Source organism: Urocampus carinirostris, chromosome 14 (assembly GCF_059441175.1).
Source record: "Urocampus carinirostris isolate Australia breed hairy pipefish chromosome 14, RoL_Ucar_1.0, whole genome shotgun sequence".
Classification (NCBI taxonomy): Eukaryota; Metazoa; Chordata; class Actinopteri; order Syngnathiformes; family Syngnathidae; genus Urocampus; species Urocampus carinirostris.
Window position 1 is genome coordinate 9826776 of NC_142362.1, and position 19228 is coordinate 9846003.

The 19228-nt window shown below is 37.7% G+C and overlaps 2 protein-coding genes across 2 annotated transcripts in view; one reads left to right on the top strand and one right to left on the bottom strand.

Moving 5' to 3' along the window:
- The first annotated feature begins 316 nt into the window (after positions 1-316).
- Positions 317-19228, top strand: part of LOC148352599 (general transcription factor IIF subunit 2-like) — a 39458-nt gene continuing 20546 nt past the window's right edge. Inside the window, exons 1-4 of the mRNA XM_088353229.1 lie at positions 317-455; positions 529-602; positions 694-712; positions 3362-3506. Coding sequence (XP_088209355.1) covers positions 390-455; positions 529-602; positions 694-712; positions 3362-3506 — 304 coding nt within the window. The 5' untranslated portion in view covers positions 317-389. The remainder of the gene's footprint in view (positions 456-528; positions 603-693; positions 713-3361; positions 3507-19228) is intronic.
- kctd4 (potassium channel tetramerization domain containing 4) lies at positions 13544-15422 on the bottom strand. Its single transcript, XM_088353227.1, has 2 exons — positions 15309-15422; positions 13544-15246 (listed from the first exon to the last, which is right to left on the bottom strand). The coding sequence occupies exon 2, from the start codon at positions 15186-15188 to the stop codon at positions 14412-14414; it is 777 nt and encodes a 258-aa protein (XP_088209353.1). The 5' UTR covers positions 15189-15246; positions 15309-15422; the 3' UTR covers positions 13544-14411.

Below are 19228 nucleotides of genomic sequence, written 5' to 3' on the forward strand. Positions count from 1 at the left end.
GCAGGAAATTTAGTGATGCATATATACGCAGCAGATTACAGAATATAGCCGAAATGGGCAAAACGAGATCGATCTTAATAAAAAAATAAATAAAAAAAAAACGCCCCCCTACAAAATTGCTACTACGTACACAATTTTAAATGAACAAAAAATGTATGAAATAAGGGGGGATAGTATACTCTGGCAGGTATGGTACACAGTCCCCGTGTACTGGAGAAACAAACTCATTCCATAGCAATTTTACATCATTCGAACTACTTTGAAAGAAACCGGATGTTTTAATTTGAAAGTTCCTGTCAGGAAACGTTTACCGGTCTCCAATTTTATTCACACCTGTGCAATTTCTTTTCCACGACACACAGTTGTTGAAAAAAAAAAACGTTCGAAATATGTCCGAAAAGGGAGAAGTCAATCTTGCTGGAGCTAAACAAAATAAAGGCGTGTGGCTGGTGAAGGTTTGTTCACGTTATGTAAAACGGTTAAAGAAATGAAAAACTATTTCGAATATGCATTTCTTAACTGCCTCAGGTCCCCAAATATTTAGCTCAACAATGGGACAAAGCAGCTGATAAGGGCGAAGTGGGGAAGTTAGTCGTTGGAACGTATGTATGATTTAGTATTCACTGCATTACATATATTATTTTTTCCCCATGTTTTTAAATTGAATCGTCTTGTTTCTCATCACCCATTTAGGAAGCAAGGAAAAACTCAGGTGAGGAAAATAATCTGAACCACTCGACTAAAATTTTGTTCGTAAAATAATGACACATTGTTGTTGGTTGGATTATTTATGCATGAACACAGTACAATTAAGAGAAAAACATGTATGAGAATGATGCACATTCACACCGTTACATACAGGTTTCCGAGGGTCACATGACATTGTGCGACAGCCATCTTGGATTTACAAGCAATTATGTACTTTTCCATCCATCATCTGCACTGCTTATCATTAGTAGGGTCGCGGGGGTGTTGGAGCCCATCCCAACTGCCCTCTGGCAGTAGGCAGGGGACACCATGAACTGGTTGCCAGCCAGTCGCAGGGCTCACGGAGACATACAATTAACTCACATTCACTACTACGGGGACAATTTAGACCAGCCAATTAACCTCAGAGGTGGGTAGTGTTGCCAAAAATGTTATTCAAGTAAAAGTACTGTTACTTCGGAATAATATTACTCAAGTAGAAGTAAAAGTAGTCATCCAAATCCTTACTTGAATAAAGGTAATAAAGTACTTGGTGGAAAAAATTACCCAAGTACTGAGTAACTGTAGCAATGTTTTATTTATTGTTTATTTTAATCCAACAAAAAAAATCATTGTGAATGCAAGTTGTTTAGAAAAAAAACAATAAAATAAAAATTAAGCACATATAGCACATTTCTATCTTAACAGTCTCTGCAAGCAGAACAACAAGCTAGCCCATGAACTTGAACAAAGGAGACATAGCATATTGTAGCTGGTGTTTGGCTCCCTTTTTAAGGGGAACTTGCTTTTCATGTTAGGCCCCTCCTCTTCTGTGTTTTTATAGTATGTATTGCTAATCGACATTTACAATCTGTTTATGTCTGTAAACATTTCCCCCGCTGAAGTCGAATATGGTCATGTGACGAGGCTGCTACCTTTGATTGGTTAAACATGGTAGAGCATGGAGTTCTGCGTCAAAATAAATGTCCCTTAGCGGAGACAGACGGACGGATGCATTTTTTATGTGGAGGGGATTTATAAAGTAACAAAGCAATGACTTCAATGTAATGTAGTGGAGTAAAAGTACCATTCTTCACAAATCTCAAGTAAAAGTAAAAGGTATCGGGATTTAAAAATACTCCTAGAAGTACAAAATTTCCTGAAACTTAGTCATGTAAATGTACTCCGTTACTACCCACCTCTGCCTTATATGCATGTTTTGGGGAATGTGGGAGGAAACTGGAGTGCCCAAAGGAAACACAGGGAGAACATGCAAACTCCGCACAGGAAGGTGGGTAACTGGATTTGAACCTGTGACCCCAAAACTGTGCCGCGGACAGGCTAACCACTCATATGCCGTGCCGCTAACTTTTCACCAAAGAAAAAATGTAAACGAGCAATACTGTACAGTCTGATAGATAGGGCTTCAACTAACCACTGTTTTAATAGACCAGTCACAGACTATTGAAACGATTATTCAAAGAATCGGATTATAATTAATTAAATCAGATGTGCATTTTGTTAAGTATATTTAACGGTCAACTGCAAAATCTAACAAAAGTACATAACAATTATCAACAGTTTGAAATCATATAGTTTTAACAACTGCTGTTTGTTCTCTGGACTTGATACATGTAATTACGAATAGGTGTCTCAGGCAAAGTCTGGCATATAACGCTCAAGCTCCCTTACAGTAAAATATACATATAAAAATGTACAATTCTTGACCCCAAAACATTATAGTCTTAAATGTTATTTGAATCTCACCGAGGCGAGTCAGACTCATTTCGTTCAACTCTCACGCTGTTTTCTCTAAATGTCCGTGCATCACCAAGGTACTGCCATGATGTGGAAGGTCTGCTATCAAACTTAGCAAGTATTTGTTTGATTCGCTGTATCAGACGAAAATGCTCGCAATACTTGAGATGTTTTGGTACGCATACTTAATGTCGACACCACCATTTTTGTGTTACCACTCGAGATGCTATTGCACATGAGTGACTCTTGGCAGAGAGTATATTCATGTAGATGCCTCACTCTTTTAGGTGTTTGACAACAATGGTCGACAATGGAATTCATTGTCAATCTTTTCTATCATGGATTTTTGCCGACTAATTTTTGCAGCCATACTGATAATGCAGATGACAGAAGTTTGCTTCTTTTTAAATGATTTTGTCACGATAAAACACATTTAAAATAATAATAATTGTGTTGGGTTTCAAGAACAAATAATGTTATGGGAAAATAGGAAAATATTTGTATTTTTGTGTCTGTATAAGGGCTGCAAGTTCTGTGCTTTTGCATTAAATTTTTTTTTCTAAATCTCTTTTAATTTTAAGTATCCCTACTTGTACCCCATTTGAGAAACACTACTCATTTGAGCTGATTAAGGCTAGTACAAAATGAGCAACTATAGGACCACCATAGACAAGGGACATATGACTTGATAGTTTCTATGTTTGTCCTGCACCTAAAATGACCTGTGACATTTGTATTTATTTACTATCATCATATTAATAAATGCCCCCAGTTACTAAAGATCTAACCAGTTGACGCTTGGTTGGAATTTTGACCCACTGCAGTCAAAATGTGGTTATTTGCTTTGACTGTTTTGATGAAAATGCCCTTTAAACTCATCTTAGCTATGTTCTTCTTTTTTTTCTTTTTTTTTTAGTTTTGCTTCAACCTGAATGAAGAACTGACGACTATGGGGGCCAATGAAAAAAATGATTCAACTCTTCAAGCTCCTAGAGAGCATCCTTTGACCATGAACTCACTGGGTGGGCAGACGTTGGCCGTCTTCAGCCAGGGTGATAAAGGTTAGTTTAAGTCTTGAGAGTATATTTCCTGATTTGTGATTTATATATATATATATATATATATATATATATATAAATAAAAATAAAATAATTTTTATTATGCAGTATACCAGTGGTCCATTTTCATGCAGGTTTAATCTATATATATATAACTTTTTATGTCAATCTAATTGGTCTGATTGATTTATTTTCATATTCTAAATCTTTAATATTTTTAGATCTTGTGTTTTTCCTCATTCTGAGATTTTTTAGTTTTTCCTTGCTCTCATGTAGGTTTTAGATCAGGGGATGGTCTAATAATAGTCTATAGTTTGCAGTGGTCTGTGCAGCCCTTTGAGATTCCTTGCGATTAAGGGCTATACAAATAAACATGACTTGACTTTACTTATGCACCTTATTTGAACACAGCTCAGTTCATATTTTCATTCAAGTCATTGCAATTTTGGAATAAATCCCTAAAATTAATATGAAGACAAAACTTAACAGTGTCAAGTTAATTTGCTCCACATGGACAGGCAGAGTCTTAGTTTTATAATTACCAGAGCTTGAAATTTAATGAAAATTTCTCCATATTTTGTCAGCATCTGGCACAATTTGTCAGTGTTGGTCTGCTTTTGTTTAAGACAGAATAAACATCATTTATTAAGGCCCAAAGGTCATTATCTGAATACAACTAAAATGCTCCAATCTTAAGAATGCATATTGACAAAATAAAAAACCCTGAAAGAACACGATGAGTCAATGTAAATTTCTGTACTCGGTTTTTGTTTGCTCCAATTCTATTCAGTAATAATCCTGCCTAGTTTGTTACTATGTCACCACTAAAGTTATGGAAATTAAAATACCCTCTACCAAGAAGAAGCCTGCTCCAAAAGATTTATGCTTTTACTACCCTCAAGCACTCTAAATGCACCCACTCTTGCATTGTACATTAATACCACCTACATATGATAATGGATAGCTATTCCTGTTGTTTTTTCGCCAGCACTAACTAATTTCTTTGCAGGAGGTTGTGTTAATACACTTGCAACCCATTACAGTCCACTAACAAAACAATGCAACACAGACTTATGCAGTCTATTTATCATGATGTAAAATAAACTCGCTTAATAGATGCCAGTTTATTATGAAACGTGTTACAGACCTGCACTGAGTTACCTGGTCCCAGAAGATACATTTGTCTGGTTTTACAGGGTAAAGATAGACCATAGTCATGTCTTGTGTTTCAGTTTCAGTTTAATGGTATCCACATTCTTACAATGAGATGCTCATGGGACCATATGAACCCAACTGATGTGTTGGGAGTCATTAGGTGAACAAACCCCCCCCCCAATTATAACCCCTAATGCCGAGCGCCAAGCAGGGAGGCAAAGGGTACCAATGTTATAAGTCTTAGGTATGACCCGGCTGAGGCTCGAACCAGCAACCTCCCAGGGGGACGCTCTACCTGCGAGGCCACTGTTCTCAATGGTAGCTGATAACTGTTCTTTTTATTTAACAGAACATCACGTTTTTCCTCGTGTGCTCCAATGGTGTTCACTGAATTACATTGTTCACTCTATACATTCCAAAAATCAATTAACATAATCAAATTCACAAATGATTATGAAACAATATACATTTGAACAATCAGGGTTACTTTCCCACTCTTTCTAACAATAATAACGTCTTACTTGTGCTCTTGTTCACCTAGAAACATCCCTCTTATCTACTCCGTAATAATACTGCCAGCCTGAAAATTTACAAGCACATACAACCGACCAAAACCGTGTCTAAGTACTCCTAAAGCTCAGTAGTTAGTATAAATGTTCGTTAAAAACACATAAACACAACTTATATTGAGCTTTGACTTTAAATGGGTCATTAACCAAACCAGAATAAATGTTTAGGAGCCATAAAAAATGTAACGAAATAGTTGCCAGACCGCCATCTTATTTTCTACAAAAAACAAAAATCCTTTTCTTTTACACTTAACCTTGCAATTTTCTCAATAAAAACTCAATTTTCACATTCAACAGATCTTTAGCAGTCCTCATGACTGAATTGCGGTCGTGTATAAATACTTTACCGACCTGTTTTTACAGGGTAAAGAAGAGACCAGAGTCATGTCTTGCGTTCTTAATGGGAGCTGATAAGTGTGTATTATTTGTTATTGCAACATCCATTCCAGCCTGGTCATCCTAGAATGGGGATTGCCTCATGTGCGGTCCCTTCTCGAGGGTTTTTCCATTTTCCTCATGTTGAGGTTTTTGAGTTTTTCCTTGCCCCTCATGTAGGTTTTAAATAAGGGGATGTTGTAATTATAGTCTGTAGTTTGTAGTAATCCATGATCTGTGCAGCCCTTTAAGACTCCTTGTGATTAAGTGCTATACAAATATCCATGACTTGACTTTGAAGATCTCATCATAACGCAGGATACTATTCCAAGGCGACATGCTCTCTCTCGTGGTAAAATTTGCGACCTGCACTCTCGAACATCAAATTAGCTCATTTCTAATACCATCATCAACACAAAAAAAGACATTTTAACTTAAGACCATATAAAAAAAAATTGGGTCGTCACAAATGCAATAGAAAATAAAACTTTTACTATTTTCTCTGAGATGTTATTTAGTTTTTTATGGTGTTTTTCTCCCCTTTGCTTATTAATGCCATCACTCGCTTAAAGCAAAGTCTGCAGCATGGGACTGCTCTCCCACGCATTTTACAAGTCTGTTGTTCAGTTTCTCACACACCTGCACGCCTTTTCGGTGTGATGGTTTATGTTTAGCAATTGGATGCGTTTTTGGTTTCTTGCATGCAATTTGAATTGGAGTTTAAAAAAAAACAATAAAAATTCAAATAAAATTCAAAAATACAATGACGTGGATAAATACAGCTTTTGAATTCTGTCAATTTCCGTTGGAACGAGATCGTTTTACTTGAAAACACAAATATTTATTTATTTTACTACATTTTACCCCCTAAACATTCTTATTCTGACTTTGATGTTGAGAACAAGCACCTAACAAAAGTAGACAAGATTAGCTAGCGTAATTGACCACAAAGTGTGTTTTCAAAACCCATACAGCTTCAACACTTACTGCAAAATTCATGTCCCCCACAAAAGCTTTTTTCCACAGTAACAAACGTGACAATCACACTTTCAAGCAGTCCTTTTTATTTGTTTGGTATTTCAATGAACATAAAAACCAATCTGGGAAGTGCTATATTTTAGCCTACTGTCACCATGACAACAACCTCAAGTGGACACAATTGTGACACTTCAATTAAAGGCTAAAATTGCTTCTGTTATAGCCACCATTTAATAATTTTTCTATTGCACAGCATGAGCTTTCACTGACTGATTCATTAATCAAAATTAATGTCATTACATTTTTAATTCTTTATAGCCTACAGAAATTCACTGCAGTCGTTAGTTATAAGATATAAGTTACAGAAAGGCATGTGTTCCTTTAAAAGTTTGGCTAAATTATGTGACCATTTGGGTTTCAAGTGGTTGTGAAGCCCCATTTTGTGCATGCATGTGAAATCCTGGCAATAAGGTCAGCAAGTTTCCATATTGGCGAATTAAAATGATTCCTTGTTACTTAGACCTGACCTTTGTGGGCTTCCATAAAAAACTCAAAAGACAGTCTTGGTGCCAACGTGAAACCCTCTCTTGTTATCCACGCCTGTAAGATTCACTCCACCTCTGTCCTTCCTCAATAACATTTTACCGCCCATGTAATGCAAGCAATCAGTCAGGCAACAATGGTGAGAGGTTGCTAATGGCAACCATCAGCAACGGATAAGCCCATGAATGGTGTCTGACTTGGCTTTTGTACTTTTTTTATGCTAAATTAAACTTCACTATTTCTCTTTCTTCCTCGTGTTTTGTTCCAGCAAGGAGATGGTATTGATCAGGAAGTTGCTAAGCAACAGGCTTGGGTGCCCACAGAAGAGAGAACTGAAAGCCAGCTGTAAAGCAATGATCTATCTATTAGGCTATAACTGACCTAACCCGGTAAAATTAAGCAATATCTTTGAACCTTTTTGAAACCCCCATGTATCTCTTTGTTTTTTTGTGCTTACAGGTTATTCAAAGACCATTCAGGTGTTCTTGAGTAGATTTTATATTCCAACCATAAAAATAGACATTTTATCTATAGAGTCGTGGCGGGAGGCAGAATCTTTTTTTTTAAATGTAAGGAATTTCCACTGGTTCAAAATAATGATTAGCTCAAAAGCTTCAAGCTCCTCCTGGAAAGCAAAATGCAGTTCACAAAAGTCCCTGAAATAAGAAAATAATTTAAGGGTTAGTTGTAAAGACATTTAAAATGGTGTTTGTGGTGCGCGGATTCACATTTATCTTGAGTTTAAATGTGATAAATGAATTTAACATAGATAGACCCTCAGCATAAGAAAGTGTGCAAAATTGTTCAACTATTTTAATCGTATGTTTTATTTAGCTATCATGAGCAATCTGTCTCTCTCTAGTTCTCTGATAGATAGATGGATTATCTGTCTAATCTCTTTCTATCCCTCTACTATCTAAAATGTTCTTGTCTCTGTATGCAACAAAAACCTTGCAAATTGAGCTTGTTTCTTATTAATTTATTCTGTACACACTCCAATAATATATCCCTTTCTTATGCAAACAAAATGTCATACCTATGCTGGCCAATTACCTGGAAAGAGGCTTACAGGTCAATTTAAAAAAATGCATCCTTCGAGAGTATTTTTTGAAAAATGACTTAAAATGCTGAATCGAAACTACGTATACGATTACTGTGGAGATATTGGCAATATGCCCTGTGTTCTGACTCACATTTACCTCGAGTTTGAACGTGATAAGTGAATTTAACACAGATAGACCCTCAGTATGAGAGGGTGTGCACATTTGTACAACTACTTCAATGGTTCTTTTTATCTGGGAAGCTCTCGCTCTCGTTAGCTCTCTCTCTCTGTCTAGCTCTCTATAAGATGGACTAGGGGTCAAGAACCTTTTTGACCCAAAGAGCCATTAAAGCAAAAATATTTAAACAATTTTTTTTGAGAGACCCACGCTGAATATATTAAGACAAAATTCAACAACACTGTCAAACCCACTCTCCATAGAAAAGCTAAATCTTCAGCGCATTTTACTTCACCGTGTGTCGTTTGATAATTTGATCAAATCTATGAAATACTAATAATGCCAAAGCCTGTGTCTCATATCAATAAAATACCATCTAAGATTTGTCTCCCTCCAATTATTTGAGTGTTGAAGTTCATTTTAGTCCCATACAATTTCAAACTAAGGTGCAAGCAAAGTTCTTTTGCAAATACGTCACAAAATTCTGCAAACTAGAATGAAATTGTGGTATTTACATTCGGCACAGACTGCACTGAGCGAGAGAACAAAGGCCCATGCGCTGTGTGCAAAGATACACCCACCTCTACCGCTGACCCAATCAAATTGCTCTAAGTGGTTTGCTGGCGTTTTCCTATATTTCCAGTTGGTTTTGATCAAAGTATCTCAACATTGATTATACATCATTTAATGACCTTCCATTGAAATGACCCATTGCCAAAACAGGGTAAGTTGGTGTGACACCCTAAAAGTAAACTTTAGTTGAGAAAGTGCTCTATATACAGTGTACTGGACTGAACATAATGTTTACTGGAAATTTGCACTACAAGCCTTGACTTTTTCCCCAAGCTTTAAATGCTGTGGATTATGCAATGATGTGGGTAATTTATGCATTTATTTCGAACATCCGCCACTGGCGCCCCACTAGAAAAGGTAAGCCTAAGACACGTGGAATAAATGTGTCAATGAGTTTAATCTAACCTCGCTCTTTGTGCACAATTAAATTTAGCATGAACAGAACCTCATCATGGAAAAAGTGTCTACCGAAAGGAGAGGGCTAACTACCATAATGGGAATAATTTTACAATCTGTTTATTTATAAACGGAAATAATGTGGCAAAACGATTGGATTACAAAAAGCAACGTCCAACGAAGCAGAAATGTTTTTGGCGGATTTCTATTTGTCGGCATTATCGTGTGTTTTGGAGGAAATATTTTACACTGTTGGATTCTATAGATTGTTCTTGATGTAATGAAGCCATTTGCGCGGACATTCAAAGTTAAGGACGGCCAGCGGGCTTAATGATGAGTTATGCTGGCTTTATGGTTCTCTGGTATCTTGTTTCAGGCTGGTGGTGATATTTCCCTGATGTTACATTTTGAAATGGTCATACAGTATATCTTGAATCCCAAGAGTTGAAGCTTTCCAATGATTTGTGGCATAACTTATTTCAGTGACAGCGAACAGACATGTATTTGTGAATTAAAAGTCCGTTAAGGGGTTAGGGTACCGTATATTATTAACTCTTTCTGTGTGTACCGTCTTTCTTTGTAAATATCTTGTGTTTAAATGTGGGCACATGTGGCTTATAATCAGGTGCGCCTTACAGTTGGAATTTTACAGTACTCAGTGTTGCTTTGCATGTACTATAATCAGCACACAACAACCTGACTTTGGAACTTCACATTAAAATATCCTATATTCCAATTTTATCTCCGAGCCATACACGGCTCTCGAGCCTTAGGTCTCCGACCCCTGTGATAGACTTACCTACCTATCTGCCATGTTTACTTATTTTTTTTCATTATTCTGTAAACACTCAAAAATATACCCCTTATGCAAACAACATCCCTATCAATGATGGCCAAGTTTATGGAAAAAGGATGAGGTCAAATTAAAGAATGCATCCTTTAAAAGTATTTTGTTTAATGACTTAAAATACTGAATATCAACTGCATATGCAATTACTGTGGATATGATAGCGTTACGTCCTGTCTATGCACTTGCACGTCAGATCCTTCGCAAATATGATAATATGTGAGTAGGAGGACCAGAACAGTGAATGCATACTAGGCTATATTTGCTTCATTACAGTCACAATTAAAGCCGCCCTACATCTGTGCTTGAAAACCATATCCAATCCCCCCCCCCCCTTTTTTTTTTTTTTGCAAGCCATCTAAGGAGGACATGCACAGTTGCATTAAATCATTGCACCTTGTGCTGTTGAATTGCATTTACAATCATATTTAGTGATCAAAAATTTACATTTTAACCATAACATCTTTTTAAATGACCCCCTCCTAAGTGCACACATTGATTACTTTTGAGTAGGGTGGTGCTGGACAGAATTTATGTTTGCTTGATGAAGCACCACATAAAAACCATGAGCAATGATTAAATTACACCGAAAATCCACACCTTGAAGGGACTTAGGTCTGGTCTTGCAATGCTATTGTACAATTATTTTGTCTTGCGACGTGACTTAGTTGTTTTTATGAAACAAAGAAGCAAATTCTTCAATGGCAAATTGGAAAGGTTTACACCACTTATACCAGTCAGTTATTTTTAGGCTTTCAGTTCCACGTTCATAGGTCCTATCTTACCATTATTCTTACCGACCCAGGAACTTTCAAAACACTGTCAATTAATTTTCTGAATATGTTAGGAAAAGCAGTGCAATTGGCTTAGTTTTCAGTCTACATAATACATTTGCAGCGGTGCCCTCATAGTGTGATGATGAATTTGAGTTTTTTCCTGAAAATGTGGTCTTGGAAAATGAAGAGATGTAATACACTATTTATCCACTAGTATAGCTTCCATTTAAGATTCATTGGAGATTTTATAAGAAAAAAAAATAAACATCTTCTTTATGTAGTTGTGAACTAGTCATTAGCCCAGTTTTCAATACAGTCTTCCATTTATCAATAATGGTTTAGACGAGCCCAGATATGGATTCACAATTGAACATCCTGTGATGCTCAAACACATTCAATGGAGCTTTTGAAAATGCAACAGGTTGAAGGAATCATACTGCTTGCTGAGCTTTGTCCATGGATTTGGTGCAAGAAAGCCGATTTCGGCTAGTCAATGTATAGGAAAGGAATTATTTAATGTATCCATGTTTGAGAACTTAAATTACTATCTTTATTCTTTACTATGCATTATAATAAAATCTAAAGTGCAAAAATAATAAATGGTACTTGTCATTTAGAATTGTTATTGTTTAGTGTAGACTTGTGGTAGTTTTGTTTGTTTTTCATTTTCAATTTTTTGTCACGGTGCATTTGTTGGATAGACTATACTTAATGTGTACGCTGCATAATGGAACTAAAGCATAGTTAATTACAGTTGAATTGCAATATTTTCATGTCTCTGTTGCCGTGGCAATAGTAATCTTGAAAAAGGGTGACTCTGTAATTTGAAAAATAAAGGTCAGCAAATATTTAATGGTCTAAAGTTGTGCAAATTGATGGTCTATCCCCTCCACATTTGCTCCCATCAATCTGAAAAGAAACATGTGTATGAGCCTCTTACAATGGTGAGGTGCGTAGAAATGTCTCCTACCTCCTGGTAATTTCCTTATATGACAGAGTAACAGATTTATTTTCTTACCCATTTTGCAATCGTCTCTCCTTTTACTTGCGGAATGTCATTCTTCAATTCTGACTTGTCCTTTATCTTTACCTAATTTCGGCTCCCCCCTTGCCCAAAATTCTGTTTCTGGACCTGCTGGATAAGAATCCAAGGTATGTTGGTTATCTTCTAGCTGAGTCGGTGGGGGGTTAGGACCTGATGACAAAGACGGGGGTGTATTTGAGAGGATAATGATGAAAGTGCAGGAATTTAGTTTGCCCAGCAACAGGTAAAAGCTTGAATTTATTGCTTGACCAGATCATTTGTTTGGCTTCTCACTCATTTATTCTTTCAAAGCTGCCTTTTGATGCATAACTTATGTGACCTTTCAATTTAGTAAGTTTTATAGTAACTACCAATCAACATACATGAAACCAGATTGTAATCGGAATAGCTTGCTGTAATTGTCACACTTCAGATCCAGTTAGAATTTATGTAAAAATACGGATGTTTAATCAAATACTTCATTCATTTGCTGTTGCTCTGTGTGGTAGCAGTCGCAAAGGTTGAGTATTTGCATATGTTATAACTGTGATGTTTTGTGCAAGTAAAATCGTGATTTTCATCAGTAAATTTGGGAGAAAACCATGCTCTGGAAGCAAAAAAAAAACCGTTCAGATCCACAAATGTGTACATAGGTTTATGTTATTGCTTATTTTGTTCGTTTATGTAATGTATGAAGTCCTCAAGCCGTACATCTTGTTTTTGACTTGTAAGGACTTTGACGAGGTTATGACATTTTCATATCTTCGATGGCTCTAATAATTGTACAATGTGATCCAATACTAGTAGATAATCATTTGCCAGAGAACATGGTCTCCATTCATATCGGACACAAAATATGTAATAATCTGTGCCTTAGTTGCCTCTTTTATAGTAAGTGAAGAGCTCTCTCCCATTAAGCATAATGATGTAATGTGGCATGTATATATTCATATGCCATTGCAGCACTTACATGGTATAGTTTTCTGACATTTTTATTGTGGCACGCAGTCGGATAAAAAGCTCTTCCCCTTGAGGGAAGAGGATAATTGGCCTATTTTCTGGATACCAGATCTTCTTTTCCAAAGAACTGCTACAGGTTGAGTTGCACAATTATGGTAGCCATTCGACATGGTTCAGAATGCGTTGTGTATTTTACTGTGTTGTGAGTACAATTTCGGGTATATCATCAATTTGATTACACCATATTTTAACAATCCACAAAGTCAAACTCATGTTTTTCATAATTAAAATAATTTAAATTTTCCAAACTATTTAAATCATTTTTGTAGACCAAAAAAAAAATACGTCTTATTTCTCATAATAATAAAGATGACTTGCTATGCTATCATTTTGGTGGTGCCCTGAAACATGAATAGTCTCTCTGTATCGCCTGGCAATGCTGAATGCCTGCTTGTGCAATTTGTAGCTGTGGACAAGCCCTTACCTCATTCGCTATGCTGTTCGTGTCAACACACTGGATCAAGTGTTTGCTCAAATCGACAGACTGTAAAACGTTTTCTATGTTTAACTGGAATTCATATGTTTACAGTTTGATTCAATTTCAGTATAAATCAATCAGACAGGGCAGACTAATTTTGTTTTATTTAGTTTCTGACCAGACTGTTGTTAACTTGACAAAAGTCTTCTTGCTAATATCTGGCAAGATGATAGGAAAACTAGCTGAAGTCATATTAATATAACACATTACAATCGCCACAAACACTCCCACTTGCCATTACAGTTTTGGTATAATTTTATTCATAAAATATTCACATGGTCATGATTGATGCACCCACTACAAAGAGGCTCACGGTGCCGGCACACATTTTATTGAGCACATATCTTGCACTGTAAGAAGCTTCCGTCAAAACCTTACAACAGTCAGTCATTTGCGCTAAACTCGGCTAGATTCTGATTAGGACATTTAAACGCAGTACACACATTGCATTGCAGCATACACAGGTATGTTAAGCCAAACAGGACATTGGTGCACGTCAGTTTTGAGTGCTCTATAGCTTTTGCAAAAGCTGCAGAGCTATTAAATGTGCAAAAAATACGGGCAAAGCTATTGTCTTTTATTCCTTTGTGTGTTCAAGTCACTGTGCTTTTTTTCAATGCTTGGACTAATGCAAACTGTTTAAAATAGTACAATTAGCTTAGATCCATTCAATGTTAAAAGACCGATACCAAAAAGGCATTTCTCCAGATAATGGAACTGAAATAATTTCAGACAGATGAAATATTTTGATTGTAAGCAATTCTTGTGCAAGGAATTTTCATATATAATATAAACACCACATGAAAACACACTATTTGTTTTTGTTTTTTTCCTATTATAACAAATCACAACTTGACACTCAAAATGAGTTTAAATTAAATGTGGTAGGGTTGGATATAGAATCAGGCACTGCTTCCTCCCCCCTCCCACGGTCACACTCTTCTTCCATGAGCCTTATTTGACAAAATGCAGGGCTTCTGCTGCCACAACAGAACCTTTGCTACTGTCCAGGCTGGTGACCAGCCTAAAGCCAGATTTCAAGGCCAGCATAACTGTCTCCAGTTTCAGGCAGTCAAGTGTGCACAGGAATGTGCTGTCCTCCTTCAGTACCAGCCTTGAGCCAGGCTCCGACTTGATGAAATGCCTGAACTGGATCACGTTGGATGACACCTCAAATTCTTCTGGAAACCCGTCCAGGCGACTCTTTGATATCTGCACCAGACGGCCTTTAACCTTATCGATGAAGGAGGGATCACTGCAGTACACCTTGAGGCCTTGTGACCTGTCGTGGTTATCCGTCACTTCTAAAAACGCGGGCTCCCTTTGGGCTGCCCTGTGATTTTCCCATTCGGCCACGGCTTCCACCAGTTCCACCAGGCGGTAAAAATCGGCCTCTCTTCGGAGGAGCCCCGCCTCCCGGAAGTCGTCTGGTAGCTGCAGCTCTCCGGTTCGGAGGTAGTTGAGCACATGCCGGAAAACAGGACCGTCCCGATCAATGAACGGGTTTCCCATAGAGTCCATGTGTTGCACGGGTTTTTTACCATTGGCCAACTCTTCCAGGAAGGTGCCCTGGTGCTTGGCAAGGGTAGTCCGGTGAGCAGTGTACAGGAAGCCCCCTACGTTGATTGTGATTGTGCCCGACGTGGGCTTCTTAAAGCTCTTGCTGGGCTGCAGCAGGTCCGGGTTGATGTGTCTCAATTCACTTTCCATTCTTCTGAGGTTCCATTCCATTCTAGGAGCACCTCTCCGTTTTTGACCCAGCCTCCTCAAAGCTGTCACACGTGCATCACTGTGAGTGGCACAATACAAATGAGTAGTCTTCTTTTTTAGAGAGCCAAAATGAGTCTCTACCGTGAGGTGTCTTCAGCTTCTTTGTAGTGATGACAAGTTCAAAAGGCTGATTCCTCTCATGGAAAGGAGTTCGTGTGGACTGATCGTTGAAAAGGGAAAGGCTCTCTATAATCCCTCCCTACCTCTCTCACTTTCACTCAGACTCTCTTTTTTCCTCGTGTTCTCCCTCCCCTTGGGTGGGTGGGCAGACAGCGTCACATTCAGTGGAAATAAAGAAAAAATGTACGAGTCAATAGCAGACGGGTATGAACTCCACAATCTTGTTTTTTTTCCACTCCCAACGGCTGCACAACTAAGCCTTAGCAATTAGCGTGCGCACGCATTCTCATTCACACCTTTCAATATTCACACCCTTTCACCAAATTAAATTGGGAAAGTGCACTTACAAAGGCTCGCAGGTTTGTTTTCACTCTGCGAGTGTTATGTCAGTTAGCAAAGGAACATGGTGTTTTTATTTAAATATGCTGTCGAAAACAAGGCTTTTCTGGGCCCGCATAACCTGATTGTGTGCTTGTCCTTGTTTGTATTAATTGGCTGGATGGTGGCTGTTTGTGGAGGAACGTAGATGTGAAATGAGGTTGACTTACAAAAGGAGTTCCGTCTTGAATGGTAATGCGCTGATTTTACCATTGAATCGATCGTTTGGGTGTTCTGGGTACTCTTGTTGACGGATGACAAAGAGCATAATACGGGGAGTCAGCAGCTCTATTTCTTCCCAGGGTTTAATCGATGGCTGCATCCTACAAAGTTTCTTTTTTGATTGGCTTGACAGCATGGCATTCTTATAGCGCTGTGCTTTGCCGAATGCAAGCTGAGAGTGATACCTTGGTTATTGTGGTTATTGGGGACAAGAACCACCCACAAAAATTAAAAATCCTCAAAGTATCATCATACCTTCATAAAAGCCGCCATGGGGCAGACTTACCTTGGAATGACATCATTACAAACTAAGAGTATACCATTGTAACAAAATGATAACTAAACATATACAAATAATAACACACGACACATAATTTCAGTTGAATACAAGGTTTGCCATTAAAAGACAACACAATTGGAGGGCTACTTTTAGTGTAAGAAAGAAATTGAGGGTCTTGCTAGCTACGTGCTAGCATCGGGTGCCCTCATATGAGCAAAGTCTCCTCAATGATTATATTAAAAGTCCCAAATGTAGCACTTTCCCACAAGTTGTAGCTCCAGATCATTCACTTAATGGGTAATGGATCTGGCATTGGTGAGATACAAGCTTCGCAGGGGTAGGTTGTGAGGGTTGTTAGCCTAGCTGTAGCAGTAGGCTGCACCTGCAGCCTTAGTATTGCCTTCTCAACACCGCCTGAGTCGCTTCTTAAACTCGATAATAATCAACTGAGCACCCGCTGGTGATGACTATTTCTTTGCGCTTTTTTAACTTTCCTCCTAGTCCGATTTAATTGATGATTCTATTTTCAATGTAACCTGCTGGGTAAAGCTTGTTTTGGGAGGCAGACACTTGTGCGCCAGCCCTTCTGTTGGACTGACAGTATATACTGGCCTATCAAAGTCACTCACACAGACAAGTAACACCCACCCAATACAGAGAGCCCTCCCTAAATCTGCCCCTGCTTTCTGCGGTCTATCAGAATACAAAGCATGATACGTTGATATCAATGACTACAAAGACTATTAAAAATATGTGACACAGGGAAACGGTGATAATCGAAGTGCGAAGTAGCAAGGGGTCTCTGTATTATTATATTTGGCCAGAAATTTTGCTTCACGTGCTAGCTTCTGAACCAGAAACATAAATTGTTTTCTTCACTAAAAACTAGCAATGTTGTCTTTTGCGCCTGTTACGGTAGTTTATTAATCATTTTGCTGAATCATTACTCGAACCGCAAACACAAAAAACTCTAGTATGACCTAGGACTTGTGAATTATGTATTCCCAATTATTGTGTTTTGACATAGATTTCGACTTAACATCCACCTTGCTTGCAAATTTGAGCCCGCTTGAAAACAATGCGTTTACAAATTGTCTTTTTCCATTGAAACATCAAAATGACCCTACTCTTTGCCTAACACAACAAACGTAGATTTTTTAGTATTTTCATGTTCACATTAACTGTGTATAGTCATTAGTGCCTTATTGATGGTAAAATTTGGTACACAATTATAAACGGTGACAGGAAATGTGAGACAATAAATGTGATGAATTGCATGTCTACACACTTTTGTGCATCTCTGTCTCTGTGGTGGTCTTCTAATTACAAGCATTTAGCAGTCATTCTCAACTGCACTCAATCAGATTTACAAGCAGGACGACGAAGACTGAGTGCACTGCAATTACTTTTTTCTTCTCCGCTTTTTCATTTAGCTTGCCCAACGATGATGCTCATTACTTGGATCTCCCTCCCAAAAAGCCCAGGATGTGTTTTGCACAGCTGTGGGAGCTGAATGAATTAAATTACAAATAAAAATCCTGCAGAATAGTGTGCTTTTTCTCTTTATAGCGGTGAATTATTCATTAAGGAGCAGTAAGAGCTCCTGGTGAAACACAGAGTCACTGACTGCTGTGAAGCTGGCATGGCAACCACTTAAAATAGGGTCCTGTATGATCGAAGAGCTGTCAGTCTAGCCTTTAATCATTCCAGTAGCCTTTCTTTTGCATACTGTAGATTCTACATGTGTGTACATCTTTTAATGAACCCGATTTAACAGGTGTCAGAAAGTTACTTTAAAAAAAGAACTCCTAAAATATGTCTGTACTTTGTTGTTGTGTCATCAGGCGTGTCTTGATTAGTATGGGTCAAACATTGTCATCAAAATTGCAAATAATCCATGTTCACATTCATCATTATTCTAAGGAAGTAATAGAATGAATAACTTACTTTTTTGAATGAGTGGCTACATTTTATCTTGTTATTCTGTTGTAGAAATGCAGGTCCAGCTAATCAGAACAGATTGTTGTAAAATGACGTTCATGGTAATGAACGGAATCATTGCATTTCCCTAATGAGGCAGCTTCTGGACTTTCCAGATGAGGGCCAATGAAGTTACACGCAGGGTTTCAGATTTCTAGGCACAAAGACATCACTTTTCAGGAACACAAGGAAGCATTCTAAGCGGGAGTTCTTTTCTACACTTCAGAATAATGATTAATTTTAGAAAATAACACTCCCATGGTCAAACAAGAATGGTATCAATTTGCTATTGACAACACGAATGACTAAAATCGGACATGTGAGGTATTTTTGACCGCAGTGGTACATAGTGTAATATTATTTTTGTTGCTTCCTTTTTGGTGTATTTTTGTTGGTGTAAACTTTTGAGTGTTAAGACATATGTTGAAAATGAACAAAAGCTAGTCTCGGTTAACAAAAATCAATCCTCATCTTAACATTGTTAGAGAATACATGATGTAGGCATTTAATAAAAATTTCTGAGTGTGCGGTACACCAGTAAAAATTTTGCTTCTCTCACAAATTACATTTTCCATAATTGTACCCCCTGAAAGTATTCAGTCGCTAGAGCTTTCAATAACACAGACAGCCACCGATAAATTGCACCCATCAGTTTGCATTCCAATAACTGGAGCATCTCCCATCAAGAATGACTGTGCCTAAATTAAGCAACCATATTATTACCTCTTTGCTTGTACAAGGAGGACCATCTTGGCTCATGACAGAGGTTATGGTTAGGCCAAATTAATGATCACACGCAGAACAAAATGTGCTTTCAAGGTAAATCAACGACGGCATGGAAGTAATCTGTTTTCATTACTGCTGTATTGATTATGTGTCTTTTAGGCTTTGTACAGATTTTCTCCAAACTAATTGCAACACATCATACAGCTAGGGTTATTCTACACTAAGGAATTAACGTGGCCATTCCCGGCTGAAAAACGCAACATACTTATCGGTTACGGTGTTTTTATTGTGTTTG